This window comes from Macaca fascicularis, chromosome 1 (assembly GCF_037993035.2).
Source record: "Macaca fascicularis isolate 582-1 chromosome 1, T2T-MFA8v1.1".
Classification (NCBI taxonomy): domain Eukaryota; kingdom Metazoa; phylum Chordata; class Mammalia; order Primates; family Cercopithecidae; genus Macaca; species Macaca fascicularis.
The window spans coordinates 219,869,366-219,888,316 of NC_088375.1; the positions used below are offsets into that span (position 1 = coordinate 219,869,366).

Consider the following 18,951-nt stretch of genomic DNA (forward strand, 5'->3'; position numbering starts at 1 on the left):
CCAGCCTGAGATGCTGGGAAAACAGGAAGGGATTTGGGAGATGGCAGAGATGAAGTTGGCTCACAAAATGCAGGGCTCCCTTAGCACTTCACAAATACCAGCTTACGAATTAATCATTACAAACACTCCGCAGTCATCAGGAAATCCTTGATGGATGGAGAAAGATGCACAGAGATCAAAGTTCAGGGGCAGCAGCAATATTCATTTGGGGCAATTGGAGTGACAGCAGCACGGGTTCACAGCCTGGTTGACCTCAGAGGCTTTCTCATCTCTTGCAAGATTTGGAAGCTATGCAAAAGGTGTAATGGGGAGAGGCGCTGATGTCAGGCATTTATGGGACCACTGAGGGGGGCAAAGAGGCAGGACAAAAAGCCAGTGATGATGGGTCAACAGCTGCAGGTAGACCCATTTGCAGGTTATTAGAAACTAACTTATCTATCCAGCTCTCTCTCTTTTTTTTTTTTTTTTGAGATAAGAGTCTTGCTCTGTCACCCAGACTGGAGTGCAGTGGCGTGATCTCGGCTCACTGCAACCTCCACTTCCTGGTTCACGCCATTCTCCTGCCTCAGCCTCCTAAGTAGCTGGGACTACAGGCGCCTGGCACCACGCCCAGCTAATTTTTTTTGTAATTTTAGTTGAGATGGGGTTTCACCGCGTCAGCCAGGATGGTCTCAAACTCCTGACCTTGTGATCTACCCGCCTTGGCCTCCCAAAGTGCTGGGATTACAGGCGTAAGCCACCACGCCCAGCCCTCCAGCTCTCTTTTTGTGGTTACCTTAGACACTATGAATCTACGTGAAAACCAAGACGATCGATCCTTCGAGTGACTGCAGGTGTCCAACAGGCTGTGTTTTTTGCTTCTAAGCGACAGGCAATTCCATGTGCAAATTTAACACCCTGATAGGCCCTAGCCTTAACTATGTTTTAAACTCCCCAAAAGTGTTTTTGTGTTTGTGTGCATGTGAGGGAGATACCTTAAAATCCAGCAATGCTGCTTCCACAGTGCTCTCCTGGGCCCCTTCCAAAGATAGTAATAATATGGGCAGCTGGTTTCGATTTTTATACTTCCAACAGCTACTCTGTGAAAACGGTGTGCAGCAACAGCCAGGCAATCCATACATACTTATTAAATGTGCTGGGCACTGGGTACTGGTCCTGGAATTCTCCTGGTTGTAGGCAAGCTGGGGGACAGGGAGGTGAGAGCTGGAATCGTCATTCTGAAGTGTGATATTTATTGGATCCCATACTAGGCGACTGATGGAGAGGGGCTACCACTCTTCCAGCTGAACCCCGCTCTGGTTGGGACCCAGCGATTATTTTCCATAGCGAAGTGTTCATAAAATATCTATTACTTCCAACACAACCTCCTGGGGGAAGAGACCTGTCTGTCTGTTTCAATTCTGGATCCTCAGCACCCACATCAGGGTACCTGGCCCGAGGTGAGTGCTGTAGAAATAGTTGTTGAATGAATGCATGAAGGCCTGCTCTGCCTGAGGGCTGGGGACAGATTGGGTATTTTCTGTGTCCCCTCCAGAGCATCCGGTGGCCCAGTTTTAGGTCTCAAGGTCACTGCCAAGAAAGAGAAGCTGCTAAAGTGACACCTCAGTGCACCCACATGACTCAACACAAAAGTTAACAGGAACTCTTCAAAAACCAGCCTCTCAAGTGTCTGCCTCCTGTCGTCCCTGAGGACAGCATCAGTGGCATCAGATAGGGGTTGGGGCTGGGTGACCTGCTGGTCCTCAGCCATCACCTCATCCACAGCTCTCTGCTTAGCAGACAGGCAGAGGGAATAGATGGAAGGTACAGGTAAACACTGCATGTGGCCACCGCAAGGACACCCCAGAGCCTGGGAAACGGACAGGGACATCGTAAACATAATGGACGAGTGCAGAGAGAGGCAAAACCAGTCAGAAGAAGTAGCATGGTGCCTAGCCCAGGGACACCTGACTTAAGGTATTTTTGTTCATTTGTTTTGTTTTTGGAGACGGGGTCTCTCTCTCTCACCCAGGCTGGAGTGCAGTGGCACACTCACTGCTCCCTGCAGTCTCAACCGCCTAGGCTTAAGCGATCCTCCCACCTCAGCCTCCTTAGTAGTAGCTGGGACTACAGGTGTGCACCACCACACCCAGTTAATTTTTTGTATTTTTTTGTAGAGACGGGGTTTCGCCATGTTGCCCAGGCTGATCTGAAACTCCTAGGCTCAAGCAATCTGCCCGCCTCGGCCTCCCAAAGTGTAGGGATTACAGGCGTGAGGCACCACACCTGGTTGACCTAAGGTATTAACTAAAGAAAGCAGGTGATTCTCAGGGGGGCCTATGAAAGCAGCCTGCCTAGAGGAAGGGAACATACCATGAAGGCGTTGTCTTCTGAGACTCAGTCCAGGAGAAGCAGGTCTTTTAGACCCAATGACAACGCTCCCTAGTGTGCAGATGCATCTCTCTGACTACAAAAGGCAGTGTGGTTGTGATATTTTATATATACAGTTTTTGTTATTGTTGTTTTTGGGATAGGGTCTCTGTCACCCAGGCTGGAGTGCAGTCGTAAGAACATGGCTCACTGCAGCCTCAAATTCCCAGTTGCAAGCAATCCTCCCACCTCAGCTTCCTGAGTAGCTGTAACTACAGGCATGTACCACCTGGCTAATTTCTCACATTTTTTTGTAGAGACTGGGTCTCACTGTGTTGGCCACGCTGGTCTCAAACTCCTGGGCTTAGGCAATCCTCCTGCCTCGGCCTCCCTCAGTAGTGGGGTTACAGGCGTGAACCACTGCACCAAGCCCATATTTTGTTTTTTGTCCACAGTTCCTGGCTTATAACTCCCATGGCCCTTGTTACAGTAAACACGATCTCACTCTCTGACATTCTTCTACCCTCCTTTCACCTGCCCACAGCAGGACTCTAATCTGATTCTGGGTCTAATCTCATTGCAGAGAGGATCCTGCCGGATACCCTGGAGGAAGGAACGCTGCACAGAGAAGCTGAGAAGAGTTTGAACAGACAGGCCTTGCTGGGTTTAGATCTCTTTTTGTCCAATCCCATTTTGACACAGTTGTCCATGCTTCAATCATACTTATCCAATGAGGTTTCCATAACAGGCCTGAGAGGACCGGGTTCAGGAGCTTCCAGACAGCTGAGCAGGTGGAGGTTCCTGGAGGGTGGTGTGCCAGGGAGAGTGCGGAAGCTCCGCCCCTTGCCCCATACCTTGCCCTATGCGTTCCTTCATCTGCATCCTTTAGTTTTTATTATTTTTTTTGAGATGGAGTCTCGCTGTTGTCGCCCAGGCTGCAGGGCAATGGCACGCGATCTCAGCCCACTGCAACTTCCACCTCCCAGGTTCAAGCGATTCTCCTGCCTCATCCTCCTGAGTAGCTGGGATTACAGGCACCCATGTATCAGCCACCATGCCCAGGTAATTTTTGTATTTTTAGTAGAGACGGGGTTTCACCATGTTGGCCAGGCTAGTCTTGAACTCCTGACCTCAGGTGATCCACCCACCTCAGCCTCCCAAAGTGTTGGGATTACAGGCGTGAGCCACTGTGCCTGGCCTGTATCCTTTATAGTATCTTTTATAAACAACCAATCAGTAAATGTGTTACTCTGACTTCTGTGAGCTGCTCTAGCAAATTAATCAAATCCACAGAGGGGTCATGGGAACCCCAACTTGAAGCCTGTCGGTCAGAAGTTCCAGAGTCCCGGACTTGTGACTGGTGTCTGAAGTGGGCAAGTCTTGGGGACCGAGCCCCCAGCCTGTGGGATCTGATGCTGTCTCCACGTAGATAGCAATGGAATTGAATTGGCGGACCCTCGGCTGGTGTTTGCTGCAGAGCTCATTGCTTGCTTGGTGGTGGAGAGAAGTCTCCCTCCACATGTGGTCACAGCATCTTCTGTCTGTGTTGATTGCTTTTGGTGTTGATCGAGAGAACAGGAAAAAGCACATTGAATGGCATTCTTTTTCCCCATATTCAAAGTGGTGTAATTGTTAGGAGGTGGGTTTGGAAATCCCAGTGGGGTGACCTTGGCCAAATTACCTTTCTGGCCTCAGTTTCATTGTCTATAAAATGGGATCCTCTCAAGCACTCCTATCTCTTCCTGGAGTGCTTGAGAGGATTCAATGAGAAAATTTATGGAAAGTGTTTACTTCAGTGCATGGCACATAGTAAAAGCTCAAAAAGGTCTCAATGATGAAGATGACAATAATCTTGCTTCTAGGTTGTCATGTGGCAGGCAACAGCTGTGCAGATCCTAATAATCTACTCTGGGTGACAGTTTAACACAGGGGTTGGCAAACGTGGCCCACTTCCTATTTTTATAAATAAAGTTTTATTGAAACATGGCCATGGTCATTCATTTATGTATCATACTGCACTGGTAGAGTTGAGTGGTGGTAATGAGACACCTATGGTCAATAAAGCCCTTTAGAGAAGAAAAGATTTACTATTTGGCCCTTTACAGAAAAAGTCTGTCCTCCTGTCTTCATTCATTAGTAGACAACCAGCTGGTTCCTGGACTTCCCTGAGGAAAGTGCTATATTAAGCAGTTGTGGGTATGAAGTCTGAGCTTCAACACTTGCTCTGTGACCTTGGGCAAGTTACTTACCTACTCTGGACTCATCATTTTCACAGGTATAACAGGAGTGATGACATGGTGGGGATGAAGTGGGCTATTGTCTGGACCACGTTTTGCATAGGGTCTGATGGCCAGGAAGGACTCTATACAAAGTAGTTACTATTATTAGCTATTATATTTCAACTGATGAAAGGTACAGAGAAACTCCCAGGAAGAGAGTCTCTTTAAAGAACACCCAGCAGTAATCCCATACATAGCCAACAAGATATGTGGACGTCAAAAGTAAGTGCTCCCATGCAACATACCCAGTAAATTAATGATTCCACTTCCTTTTCAGTCAAAGCAGTGGATCAGAATTTGAAAAGGAGTAAAGGTCAAGGCCATGAGGTCTAACTAACATGGTAGCATCAGTGCCTGGCCCATAGTAGGCCCCCAGTGTCTGCTGGCTGAATGGATGGAGGCTGGTTGTTTAACTGTAACACCATACTCTCTGATGATAAGACCACAGTTAGCCAGAAGATAAAGTTTCTGCCTCCAATATTTTTGGGTCCTAGAAAGGAAAACAGTGTGCTAAAGATGACAGGAAACTCAAAACAAGGACCTGCTAATGCTTCCCCCAACTGGACAGAGGCATTGCAACGGATCCCTGGGCAACAGATGGCAAAGAAAAATGTTTAAAAACAAAAGCAGGCACATAAGGTCATGAATTGGCCCAAAATAACCTGGGACACTGAGCAGACGGACGCAAGCAGCACACCTGATGGAAATGAGGCCAAGCTGATGAACTGAAATAGCCTCACCAGTGCCCTCCGTCCTGCTTTAGGAGGCCTCAGGATGGAAAAGAGGCATGCATTAGTATTATCAGGTTTAAGTTTCCTCACATCCTTAGTGGATTGCTTTCATTCCTAAGTCCCTAAAAAATTGGATACCACTCCACTTACCAGGAGCACGCTTTGGAATGCAGATCTGGAAGCTATTTTTTCCCTCCAGACATTTCATGACTTTGGTTTCTACAACAGCAGGCGATGGTGACACTGCCAAGTTTCAAGAGAAGGGCACCTTATCTGCAAAGTCACGAATCCAAGGATCCACATGGGCTCCCACTGGCAAGGGCGGAAGGAAGTTGTTTGTCTTAGCTTCTTGAAAGATCAGAAGAAGACTGGGAGGTTTGGGTATACAGGTACGTCATTGTACCGTGGTGCAACCCCCAGGGGAAAGACAGCTGCTAGCTTCTCAGAATCAGTAGTGGGTGGGGGCTGTGTAGCAGAGCGTCATAGTAAATGCCCATTTGGTTGCAATGAACAGAAACTCAAACCAGCTAAAGCAAAAAGGGGGCATCTATAGGGAAGAAAAGCCAGCTCCTGACATCCAAGCCTGACTCTTCAGCTTTGCTTAGCCACTGATTCTCTGACCCTCCTCATTTCCTTCCAGTAAACTCTCTTTCTGTTTAAGTTAGCCACAGGAGGTATCTGTTGTTTACAACCAAGGGATCTTGAGTGATACAAAGGGTCCTAGTGGAACCCAAGGGCAGGCATTGGAACTGGCCTTCACAAGGAAGGGAACTGGGAATAGAAAGTCATTGGGAATCAAGGTAACTTTCTCCTGGGTCAGCTGGGAATGCATTCAGCTTCAAATAGCAGAAAACTCAATGTGAGTAGATTGTAAAAATTTGGAGCTCCTCCCGCACCGACTCTGGCTTTATCTGATAGGATATTAACAAACACAAGGCAAGTAGAGACTTGAAAAGTGCTTGTGTATTGGGGCTTGTTCTCACCTGCTGCTCTTGGGAACCTGTGGCCACCACATGTGAATGAGCCTAGTCCAGTCGGCTGAAGAATGAGTGGGCCTGCTGAGCGGAGACAAAGTGTGGCAGTGGAAGGCCTCTCTAGACCAGGTTTCTCAACCTCAGTGCTATTGACATTTTAGATCAAATAATTCTTTGTTGTGGGGAGTTCTTTTATCCATTGTAGAATGTTTAGCAGCACCTTTGGCCTCTACCTCTAGATGGGCACCTATACTTCCTTTGTTGTGACAACTAAAATTATGTCCAAACATGGCCAAAGTTCTCTTGCGCAGCAAAATTGCTCCTCGTTGAGAACTACTGCCTTAACCCAACTTGCCTGCCAAGGCCAGGTGTATGAAAGAGGCCATTCTAAATCATCCAGCCCCAGCCAAGACAGTCCAGACAGGACAAGTGTGCACTTGATCCATGGAATCAAAAGAAATAATAAATATTTGTCATTTTAAGTCACTCAGTTTTGGGTGGTTTGTTCCACAGCACAAATACATAGATCTGACTACAGTGGCTTAAATAGATAGGGATTTATTTGTCTTATACAACAGGAAGTACAGAGGTAGGCAGTTCATTCATGGTTCAGAGCTCAGCGATGCCACTGGGTGCCCACCTGGGCCTTCTCATCCCTCCACTCCACTATCCTTTGCCCTGCTACTGGTGTCTGCTGATCCCCAAGGTGGCTGCTCCAGCTTCTGTTCTGACCTCCAGGAATGAGAAAGGAGACAAGACAAAGGTACCAAGGGTGAATGCCTTCTCCTAGAGAAGCTGGAAGGGAAGCCCTCCACAGGGGCTTTTCCTTATATGTCATGAGCCAGATTGGTCCAACATGGCCTGCCCTAGCTGCAAGGGAGGCAGGAAAATCATGGCGATTAGCTTTGAGCCTATATGGTAGAGGAAAGTGATGTCTGAGCAATGACTAGGTAGACTTAGTATCTGCTGAGTAGCTGCAGTATCTGCTGCACTGCCTCTTGAGGTTCTGTGGGTTTTTTTGTCTCTCCTTGTTGCATATCTATTCCAGCCTCTTTTTTTCTGACGACTGGCTTTGTTTCCCTGAACACAAGTGGGGAAATGGCTGCTCTAGCCCTGGAACTGCATCAAGACTTTCAGCTCTATATTTGGGGATATGATACAGTCTAATACCAGGTTCTTTAATGTATTAGGTTTTTGAACATTTCTGAGATTTTCTAGAATATTTGTAAAGTCATGTTACACTCCCATTTCTTACTGACTTTATTTATTTATTTTTGAGACAAGGTCTTGCTCTGTTGCCCAGGCTGGAATGCAGTGGGATCACTGGGCTCAAGTGATCCTCCCAGCACAGCCTCCCAAATAGCTGTGACTACTGGCACACACTACCACACCAGCTAATTTTTAAGTTTCTTGCAGAGACAGGGTCTCACTATATTGTCCAGGCTGATCTGGAACTCCTCAAGCAACTCCTCAAAACTTGAGCCTCTCAAAGTGTTAGGATTATGGGTGTGAGCCACCATGCCCGGCCTCTCACTGGCTTTAGATCCTAACCATGTGTAAGACGTGCCTCCTATGGAATATCACACAAAGAGTTTGTCCTACTTCCCCCAGGTTTAATGGGTTTAAAGAATACATTTGGTTTTAAAATATTAAAAGACATTTTTATTGTGCCTTTTTAAAAATAAAAAAAAAGCAGTCTGGGCGCAGTAGCTCACGCCTGTAATCCTATCACTTTGGGAGGCTGAGGCGAGTGGATCACCTGAGGTCAGGAGTTCAAGACCAGACTGGCCAACATGGTGAAACCCCATCTCTACTAAAAATACAAAAAATGAACTGGATGTGGTGGTGGATGCCTGTAATCCCAGCTGCTCAGGAGGCTGAGGCTGGAGAATCACTTGAACCTGGGAGGCAATGGTTGCAGTGCCATTGCACTCCACCCTGGGCGACAAGAGCAAAACTCCATCTCAAAAAAAAAAAAAAAAAAAAGTATTCATGACTTCTGGCTCTTCCATTTTTTTTTTTTTTTTTCTGGCTGTGCAGTGAGGGGATGGATGGATGGAGAGAAGGCAGAACTTGGAAGGAACAGAGAGTACAGCAAGGAAAATGGGGGTCTCTCCAAACACAGTGGAACAGGAGTGTGCGTACCTAGGCCGTGTGTGCTCTTTGGTGACTAGGAACTTGGTCTGTCCTTGTGGCCTGGGACTGTAACAACTAGGCCATCTGGTGTATCAGAATGGACAGTATGAGATGGAATTAGAAACCTGGGTTCAAGACCCAAATCTTGAGTTGACCAGCTGTGTGATTTTAGGCAGGCATGTAAGTTCTCAGGGCCTCGGCTTCCTCATCTGTCAAATGGAGAATGTAATACTATTTACCTCCCAGGGCCTGGGGGAGGATTCAATGAGATGTGTTTTGAAAACTGTAGAGTGCTATGATTACAGTCGTGATTACAGAAGCAATAAAACTGATTGGTGTTCTAAATGTATTGTAATAAACTGAGATTTTTTTTTTTTTTTTTTTTTTTTGAGATGGAGTCTTGCTCTGTCACTCAGGTTAGAGTGCAGTTGTGTGATGTTGGCTGACTGCAACCACCACCTCCCAGGTTGAAGTGATTCTCCTGTCTCAGCCTCCCCAGTAGCTGGGATTACAAGTCTGGCCAATTTTTTTTTTTTTTTTTAGATAGAGTCTCACTCTGTTACCCAGGCTGGAGTGCAATGGCATGGTCTCGGCTCACTGCAACCTCCGCCTCCCGGGTTCAAGTGATTCTCCCGCCTCAGCCTCCCTAGTAGCTGGGACTACAGGCCTGTGCCACCACACCCAGCTAATTCTTGTATTTTTAGTAGAGACAGGGATTCACTATGTTTGCCAGGCTGCTCTGAAACTCCTGACTTTGTAATCTGCCTGCCTCGGCCTCCCAAAGTGCTGAGATTACAGGCGTGAGCCATCCTGCCAGACCATAACTGAGATTTGACTTCACTATCCCCAGGCCCTGGTAGTTCCAAGGCTACAATTTTGCCCTGAGGCTCCAGTACAAGTCTTAGGTTTCCTCCAGTGTGAGTCTGTTGGAACTCTTAGGAGGTTTGATATTTGGGAACATCATGACCCAATGTGGAACCACATAATTATATCTACCAGGCCTGGACATCTGGGTCACACACTTCTATTCTTCATATACCTGAGTTCGTGTACATTCATAGGTATTTTTTAAAAAGAACGCTTCTCCCCACACACTCCAAAATATAACACTGTTCAAAATACCAGTCTAGAAAGCGAAACACTAGGGTAACAATCTTTAAAGTCCTACAAAAGCAACTCAGTATTTTGACACAGATGACACAGAAGAGTCACATGAACTCACACAGGATCACACGAGGCCTGGTGGGACGAAGTTTCTCTAGTACTTTCCACTGGGCTTAGAATGCAAAAGGCTCTGGCTGGACTTGCTGGAGGTCTCTTTTCTCAGCATCTCTCTTTCTTGGTCCATCTTTAGGGAGGCGTTTCTGGTTCCGACCTTTAACAAGCAAGAGAAAAAACACACAAACCCCATTGCAGCAAGACTCCAACTGTTCCACTCAAGTGGTTTTGTTATTTTTTATTTAATTTAATTAATTAATTTATTTTTTGAGATGGAATCTCGCTCTGTCGCCCAGGCTGGAGTGCAGTGGTGTGATCTCGGCTCACAGCAAGCTCTGCCTCCTGGGTTCATGCCATTCTCCTGCCTCAGCCTCCCGAGTAGCTGGGACTATAGGCACCGCCACAACGCCCAGCTAATTTTTTTGTATTTTTTTTTTTTTTTAGTAGAGACAGGGTTTCACCGTGTTAGCCAGGATGGTCTCGATCTCCTGACCTCCTGATCCGCCCACCTCGGCCTCCCAAAGTGCTGGGATTACAGGCTTGAGCTACCACGCCTGGCTTTATTTAACTATTTTTAACACGAGGAGGACTAGACACTTTCCATGTATTTTATTGTATTGTACTTATTTATTTACTTATTATTATTATTTTTTTTTGAGATAGAGTCTTGTTCTGTGGCCCAGGCTTGAGTGCAGTGGCATGATCTCCGCTCACTGCAACCTCCACCTCCCGGATTCAAGTGATTCTCCTGCCTCAGTTTCCCAAGCAGCTGGGACTACAGGCACATGCCACCATGCCCGGCTAATTTTTGTATTTTTAGTAGACACGGGATTTCACCATGTTGGTCAGGCTGGTCTCAAACTCCTGACCTCAAGTGATCTGCCTGCCTCAGCCTCCCAAACTGCTAGGATTACAGGCATGAGCCACCACACCTGGCTGGTTTTGTTATTTTTTTGTACACAAAATAAAATGTTTGTTGTAAAATATATATATATATATACACACACACACACACACACACACACACACACACACACATACACGTACACACATAGATATGAGCAAAAAAGAGATAAAACAATTTATTATCATCACATTACTCAAAGATGAGCCTTAGCCTTAGTAAGGTTTTGGGGTGCACCCTTCCAGGTATAAAGATATTGCTTTCCCTTTCTCTATTTTCTTTTCTTTTTTCTTGATATGGGGTCTCACTATGTTGCCCAGGCTGGAGTGCTGTGGAGCAATCCTGGCTCACTGCAGCCTCGACCTCCTCAGGCTCAGGTGATCCTCCAAACTCAGCCTCCCGAGTAAGCTGGGACTATGGGTGTGCACTACTATACCCAACTAATTATTTTATTTTATTTTTTGTAGAGACGAGGTTTTGCCATGTTGCTCAAGCTGCTCTCGAATTCCTGGGCTCAAGTGATCTGCCCTCCTTGGCCTCCCAAAGTGCTGGGATTACAGGCGTGAGCCACCAAGCCTGGTCCATTTACATGTTTTTTAGTTTGAAACCAGGAGGTTATTATGGTAAGCACATTCATTGTGATGGTGTTTCTCCTGAAAAGCTGTTACTGAATTGAATGTGTCTAAAGTCTCTGATGGCTTAGAACCGGGTGTCCAATCTTTTGGCTTCCCTGGGCCACAATGGAAGAAGAATTGTGTTGGGCCACAGGTAAAATACACTAACACTACCAATAGCTGATGAGCTAAAGCAAAAAAAAAAATTATCCCCTAATGTTTTAAGAATGTTTACGGATTACTATTGGGCTGCATTCAAAGCTGTCCTGGGCCGCAGGGTGGACAAGCTTGGCTTAGAAGGAGGAAATGAAGTCTATTTAAGGGGGTCTGTTTAATCTCTTGAGCACTTCCCAGCTCAAAGGAGGGGGCATCCTGGTGGCCACATGCATGACCCCACTCCCAGGCTGTATTTGTTGGACACTTGGCACAGCTGGGCTTTTCCGATGCCCACTCCTAGGAGTCGGGGTAATGGACTGTGAGATGCCACTCACTCCCTGGGCTGGCCCTTTGAACTGAGGGACTGTAAGGTTGTCCCTTCCTGTCACACGACTGGAGAGAGAAGAAATCAGCAGAGGTATGGAGAGGGGGAGAGAAATGACAGAGACGTGTGTGTGCCCGAGTGCGTGCATGCATGAGAGAGATGATGCCTGGGCTATCCTAGTTCTCTCCCATAGCTTTTATGAGGCATTCATTTCTGTATCTTTATAAAAGCCCTCCGCTCTGCCCCCTTTCTGAGTAGGTTGTTAACTGCAACCCAAGATCTCTCTCTCAAACAATTCTGGACACACTGTAGACACTACTGTGGCTTGCAAGTTTCTTGCCAACAGGATTTCCCTTGCCGACCCTGTCTCCTGCATAGCTTTGCCACCAGCCTTCAGGCTGCACATACACCTGGGGCAAGAGGGCTGGGTGGCCAGTCGCGTTTCAGCTCTGCCACTCGCTACGTGATCCTCAGTTTCCTCATCTGCCAAATAGGGATGAATATCCATCCTGCCTTCCTCAGAGGGCAGAGAGGAGATTCTGGGAGGATTTCAATGGAAGGGACTGTTAGGACTATCGCTTAAGCTCTTTCCACCTTAAGATGGATTTAAAAATCACCTCCTGAGCCCATGGCAGTGGCTGATGGGAGCCTCAAACGTGTTTTGAGACTCTGCATTCAAGATCGTTTCAGGGCAAGAAAGGGTAAGTCAGTCCCATACCAGCCCACAAAGTAAATATTTGTCTGAATGCCCAGGGAAAAAGAAAACAGACAGCAAACTCAAAAGCCTTCCCCCTTAAACAACCCTTACTTTATATTCCTTTTCATTTGATTTTCAATAAAATTGCCTACTGTGGATGGTTTCCAAATGCCAGTGCCCTAAGCCGGTGTGGAGTTGGCTATCAGAGTTGGAGCCGGGGAGTTATTTAAAGAGTCCCAGGTCCCCGGTCCCCAACCCCAGGGCTGCCAGGAGCATGGGATGGGAAGCACCAGGGAAGGGGCTTTGGTTCTCTTCATGAAGTGACAAGGGATGGGGCAGCAGAAGGCAGCCAGGACGGCTGCCCTAGGAATGGGGAATGCGAAATGCACAGATTCCGTTTGAGATATTTGGAACCACGTGCCTCACCCTTAGAATGAAAAGGCAGGGGTAGAAGTCAGTCATTTAAATAGCGACACCCAGGTGTGAATGACCTCAGGCCATCCTGGGGTGGCTGCTTCAGGGAACTGCAAGCCTCAGCTCTAGGAATCCCCCTGGCCACTCCCACACAACCTCAGGAATGGGTTTAAATATCTGGTCCTTGGCCGGGCACGGTGGCTCACGCCTGTAATCCCAGCATTTTCGGAGGCCGAGTGGGCGGATCACGAGGTCAGGAGATCCAGACCACGGTGAAACGGGCCCGATGGCGGGCGCCTGTAGTCCCAGCTACTTGGGAGGGTGAGGCAGGAGAATGGTGTGAACCCGGGAGGCGGAGCTTGCAGTGAGCCGAGATGGCGCCACTGCACTCCAGCCTGGGCAACACAGCGAGACTCCGTCTGAAAACAAACAAACAAACAAACAAACAACATCCGGTCCTCGAGGAGGCGTCTCCTGGAGCTTGGACGGGGGGTGAAGGGGTCCCTGTGAAATATGCTCAGTTTCGTCCAGAGGCTTTTGTCCTCCAAACACCGGGCACAAAGTTATCAGCCCTTGCCCCCTGAGAATTCTTTCTTTCTTTATTTTTTTTGAGACGGAGTGTTGCTCTGTCCCCCAGGCTGGAGTGCAGTGGTGCGACCTCGGCTCACTGCAAGCTCCGCCTCCACTGCAAGGTTCGCGCCAGAGTAGCTGGGACTATAGGCACCGCTTCCACGCCCGGCTAATTGTTTGTATTTTTAGTAGAGACGGGGTTTCACCTTATTAACCAGGATGGTCTCAATCTCCTGACGTCATGATCTGCCCTCCTAACCAGAGCAGCAGCCACCTTCTAGTAGTCTTAGGACAATGGTGTCAGTTAAGAAGAGGCTTCTATTTTCCAAAAATATCCCTTGCATAGAATATCTTCAGTTTTTCCAATGATAATTTTGTTGTCTCAGAATAACTGTGGCCTTTTATCAAACTTGTTAAATAAGTCTTTCTTATTCAACCGAAATGTATTTTGCTTTCAAGCTTCCTGAGAGCTTGCCTCTACTTTCTGCAAAGCAGGAGTGTGGATTGGATCAATTCCAGTTCCAGGGCTGATTTGTGAATGGCAATGATTCAACGTGTTTAAGATTTTATAGACTTGATTAAAAAAGAGTATTCAGCCGGGTGCGGTGGCTCACTCCTGTAATCCCAGCACTTCAGGAGGCTGAGGCAGGCGGATCACGAGGTCAGAAGATCGAGACTATCCTGGCTAACACGGTGAATCCCTGTCTCTACTAAAAATATAAAAAAAATTAGCCAGGTGTGGCAGCACGCACCTGTAGTCCAAGCTACTTGGAAGGCTGGGGCAGGAGAATTGTTTGATCCTGGGAGGCAGAGGTTGCAGTGAGCTGAGATCTAGCCACTGCACTCCAGCCTGGACAACAGAGTGAGACTCCGTCTGAAACAAAACAAAACAAAACAAAAAACAGAATTCTAGAGGATGCTCTTTCTGCTCACCTGGGAATTTGAGTTCTGCATCCTGTTCTTCACCATCTTTACAAATACTCGTCTCTTTAATACAGAAATAATAGGAACAGAATTTAGCTTAGATTCCTCTTTGCCTTTTAGCATCAAAGAAAAATGGATTTTTCTCCACTCTTAGATGCTACCCATTTGGAATGCTGGGCCTTCCCAGGGACAGCATTCCAGATGAGTAGCACATGAAAATTGAGAAAAATCCATTTTCTCAACAAGAAGGGGGCACAGCTTTTGGGAACCGCGGTGCCCCATCTTGCTGAGTCTCTTGGGGGTCTCTGTTCTAGATTTCAGCAGAGGTGGAGGCTGCTCAACCCAGGGCCTGTGAAGGACACTGCTCTTCGCGGAGGACACGTCTGTTTTAGCTGGAGGCAGCGCCTCCAGAGCAGGTGGAAGGGGCTGCAGATGCCCGGTGGTTCACACCTTGGCATCCCAATGGCTCAGGGATGGTGGGGCCCATGATGGTTGAACTCCCTTCAGGGGGGCCTGTTGAATGCCATCATCACCCAGAATCTGAAGCTTGCTATTTCCCTGGGGTTTGATTTACAGTTGCTGATCCTGGGGTCCCCAAGATGTGGCACCTCAGGGACAGTTCCCTGAAGAAAGAGCAGCCCCAGATACTAGGGACCCCTCAGGGAGGGAGGGAGCTGGGCCCCCTCAGAGATCCCTGACTTTCCCCGGGGGTCACCAACCTCATGCCCATAGGGGCCAGGAAGTCAAAGGCGGCGGCGAGATGGACATGGCAGCAAACCCAGGGGCCGGGGTCCTTTCTAAGGGGCTGGAAGCTGGTGGCGTGTGGGACTGTGGGCCTAGTGTCACCAGCAGATCCAAGTTTCCCAAAGAAGTCAGAAATCTGGAGTATTCTGTTAAAGTGCCATTATTTTTGGTTTTTTTTGTTTTTGTTTTTGGTTTTTTTTGAGACAGAGTCTTGCTCTGTTGCCCAGGCTGGAGGGCAGTGGCGAGATCTCAGCTCACTGCAACCTTTGCTTCCCAGGTTCAAGTGATTCTCCAGCCTCAGTCTCCCGAGTAGCTGGGATTACAGGTGCCTACCACCACACCCGGCTAATTTTTGTATTTTTAGTAGAGATGAGGTTTCACCATGCTGGCCAGGCTGGTCTGGAACTCCTGACGTCAAGTGATCGGCCTGCCTTGTCCTCCTGAAGTGCTGGGATTAGAGGCGTGAGCCACCATGCCTGGCCAAAAGTGCCTTATTTTGAAATGATACTTTAACAAACCCCCAAAACAAAAAAAAAATTCCATGGGTCAAAAGAGGCATAGCCTTGGGCTGCCATTTTGTGACGTCTGCCTCAGGGCCGCCCTGCTTGGCATCTAGCTGGCGCTCAGTGGACAGCTGTGGGTTGCCAGATAAAATACAGGATACCCAGTTACATGTGAATTTCAGAATGAAAACAAACACTTTAAGTATGTCCCATGCAATATTTGGAACATACTTAACACTAAATCACTATTTGTTATTAATCTGAAATTCAAATATAACTGGGTATCTTGTTTTATTTTTTTCCTTTAAATCTGGCAACCCCATTTGGCATTCCCCAGACCCACGGGGACAGCGAGTCAGGCTGTCTTTTAGGATAGGGACATAGGTGCTCATAAGTCTCCACTGTTCTCCCACAGCAACAGGCTGTGAAGACTCGTGGCCTGTATTTAGCTGACAGTTGACCTCTAGAAGGCCTGCAGCCTGCAGCCACTCAATATTTATCACAAAGTTAGTGAGAGGAACAAATTCAGCAGAGAGTCATCATTTCAGATATTGCCAGGCAATGGTTTTAAACCTCTCTTCCCTCCTAATTTCTTCTTTTCCAGCAGGTTTTGTTTGTTTTTGTTTTTGTTTTTGAGACAGGTTCTTGCTCTGTTGCCCAGGCTAGGGTTCAGCGGTATGCTCAAGTGGCTCATCGCAGTCTTGAAATCTGGGCTCAAGAGATTGTCCCACCTCAGCCTCCCGAGTAACTGGGACTACAGGTGTACACCACCATGCCTAATTTTTTGTGCTTTTGTAGAGCCAGGGTTTCCCAATGTTGCCCAGGCTGATCTCGAACTCCTGGGCTCAAGTCATCCGCCTGCCTTGGCCTGTCAACATTCTGGGATTACAGGTGTGCCAGCAGGATTCTTTACCCACACAAAGTCCGCTCAGTGGACACCTGAGCACTGGAGAGCAGAGCCCCGCCCCGTACAGATCTGCTAGATCTGCTTTTACTGAACTTGACTGGATTCAGTGGGATGTGATGACATCCATCTGTCTCAAGGGCTGTTCTCAGCCGTGGCTCAGCCCACGTCACCCCACGAAGGCTGTTCTTCAAGATGCTGCTTTTTACGTCGCACACCGTCCCCTCCAGGGGGAAAGTCCAGCAAGGTCTTTGTTCTAAGAGCACTTGCGAGCATCCATCCATTGTATCTCATGGACACTGTGAACTGTGACCAAGTTGATTTCCCATTTCTCATTGGCTGCCAGGAAGGTGGGAGTCGAACAGGGCTCCCCCTCGGCAGCGGTGGAAGTGCTTATGCGAGGCACTTTCATCCTCATTCCCGCTCCGTTTTGTAACCACTCCCACCTTCTTTCACCCCCCTCATTTCACTCTTAGGACAGGGGTTCCTGGGGCTCCTCACTCCTCCCTTCTTCTCTTAGGACCTTGTCTCCAAGTCCCCAAGTCACTTAGTGGCCTAGGAAGGCTGCTCCATGAGCTAAAGCTGCGCTGGAATATCCCTTCTGCCTTCTCTCACCTTAACGGACTGGGCTTGATGCTTGCTTGTCTCTTAGGTCATCCATTCAAATGAGGCAGGGGCTGGGGAGGGAAGGGAAGGAAGGGAGGGAGGGAGGGAGGGAGGTGGGGCAGGGGCTGGGGAGGGAAGGGAAGGAGGGGAGGGAAGGGAAGGAAGGGAGGGAGGGAGGGAGGGAGGTGGGGCAGGGGCTAGGGAGGGAAGAGAAGGGAGGGAGGGAGGTGGGGCAGGGGCTGGGGAGGGAAGGGAGGGAAGGAGGTGGGGCAGGGGCTGGGGACGGAAGGGAGGGAGGGAGGTGTGCGGTGCTCCTTGGGCAGCGCGTGCAGGCGTTTGCACGCCAAGAGCTCTTACCCCATGTTGAGACTGTCTCTACTGTGTCTGCAACATCAGAACACCTCCCATACCTGCTTCTCTTTCTCTTTGAAGGCACAGTTGCAAGGTGTCGGTTCTTCTGCGTTTTTCGGTTCGTGCTCCTCTACACTTTCCTAAGTGAAAAGTATCAGGTTAGCAAGAGAGCGCTAACCTTAGTGTATCCTTACCTGTTCCAGTCTGGGACAGGCATCTGAGGTTTCTAGAAGATGCTGGGACTCACTCAGATAGGTGGGCAGAAGATAGGGGATCACTGCAGGGGAGTCTTTTTCTTTTTTATTTGAGACAGGGTCTCACTCTGTCACACAGGCTGGAGTGCAGTGGCATGACCACGGCTCACTGCAGCCTCGACCTCCCAGGCTCAAGCGATCCTCCCACCTCAGCCTCCCAAGTAGCTGGGACTACAGGCATGCACCACCACACCCAGCTAAGTTTTTTCATTTTTAGTAGAGATGGGGTTTTGCCATATTGCCCAGGCTGGTCACCATCTCCTGGGCTCAAGCCATCTTCCTATATCAGGCTCCCAAAGTGCTGGGATTACAGGTGTGAGTCACCATGCCCAGCTAATTTTTTATTTTTTGTAGAGATGGGGGTCGTGCTATGTTGCCCAGGCTGGTCTCAAACTCCTGGCCTCTAGCTATCCTTCTGCCTCGGCCTCCCAAAGTGTTAGGATTACAGGCATGAGCCACTGCACCCGGCCTGGTATCTTTTTCTTGAGCCATTGTCTATCCACACACTGCACCACTCTAGCCACATTTTACTTTTCCATCCTGGTGAGGGCCCGAGGTTACCACCCCCAAACCCCCATTCTATTCTCATCCCACACATCTACCAATTTCTACTTTTTGATCAAAAACACATAGTGGTGCTGAGGAAACCCGGATCTTGAAAATACCTGGGCCAATGAAAATCTTGGGAAATAGTTAAATAAAATAGTACTGATACGATGATGTAGAAAACAATACTGATATGATGGCCGAGTGTGGTGGCTCATGCCTATAATCCCAGCACTTTGGGAGGCCAAGGTGGGCAGATCACGTGAGCCCAGGAGCTCCAGACCCGCCTGGGTGACACAGTAAAACTCTCTACTAAAAAATACAAAAATGACCCTCTACTGAAAAAATACAAAAATTAGCCGGGCCTGGTGGCGAGTGCCTTGTAGTCCCAGCTACTGGGGAGACTGAGGTGGGAGGATCATTTGAGCCTGGGAGGCAGAGGTTGCAGTGAGCCAAGATTGTGCCACTGCACTCCAGCCTGGGCAACAGAGCGAGACTCTGTCTCAAGCAAGCAAACAAACAAAAAGAAAAAACAAAAACAAAAAACAAAAAGAAAGAAAAGAAGAAAAAGAAAAAGAGAAAAGAGCATGATTGAGAGGTCCTGTTAGTTAAGGGTTTTTATATGCGTTCCTTCACGGGATTGACTCCTGTGGGTTAAGCACATTTTTATTTTCATCTTAAAGAAGAGGGACTTGAGCTCATAATGCAGAGGGAAGGTTAGGGGCTCCAGCCCAGCTGAGACCACTCCACAA

General features: G+C 48.1%; 1 protein-coding gene and 1 long non-coding RNA gene across 21 annotated transcripts in view; one reads left to right on the top strand and one right to left on the bottom strand.

Moving 5' to 3' along the window:
- Nucleotides 1-1,223: 1,223 nt before the first annotated feature.
- Nucleotides 1,224-4,335, top strand: LOC141408817 (uncharacterized). Its single transcript, XR_012425847.1, has 3 exons — nt 1,224-1,439; nt 1,535-1,956; nt 2,933-4,335. It is a non-coding gene; the product is annotated as an uncharacterized lncRNA (long non-coding RNA).
- A 2,535-nt stretch (nt 4,336-6,870) lies between these two features.
- FHAD1 (forkhead associated phosphopeptide binding domain 1) overlaps nt 6,871-18,951 on the bottom strand; it is a 156,571-nt gene continuing 144,490 nt past the window's right edge. For 14 of the 20 annotated variants that reach the window (XR_012425833.1, XM_074019591.1, XM_074019596.1 and 11 more), the window contains 3 exons: nt 17,459-17,539; nt 14,301-14,354; nt 9,612-9,844 (listed from right to left, as the gene is read on the bottom strand). Coding sequence is in view for 19 of the 20 variants with exons in the window: in XM_074019591.1 (XP_073875692.1) it covers nt 9,728-9,844; nt 14,301-14,354; nt 17,459-17,539 (252 nt within the window). In the remaining variant the exon portion in view is untranslated. Of the gene's footprint in view, nt 7,061-9,611; nt 9,845-14,300; nt 14,355-17,458; nt 17,540-18,951 lie in introns of those variants that run through there. The other 6 variants (XM_074019564.1, XM_065529682.2, XM_065529692.2 and 3 more) reach the window with 4 other exon arrangements.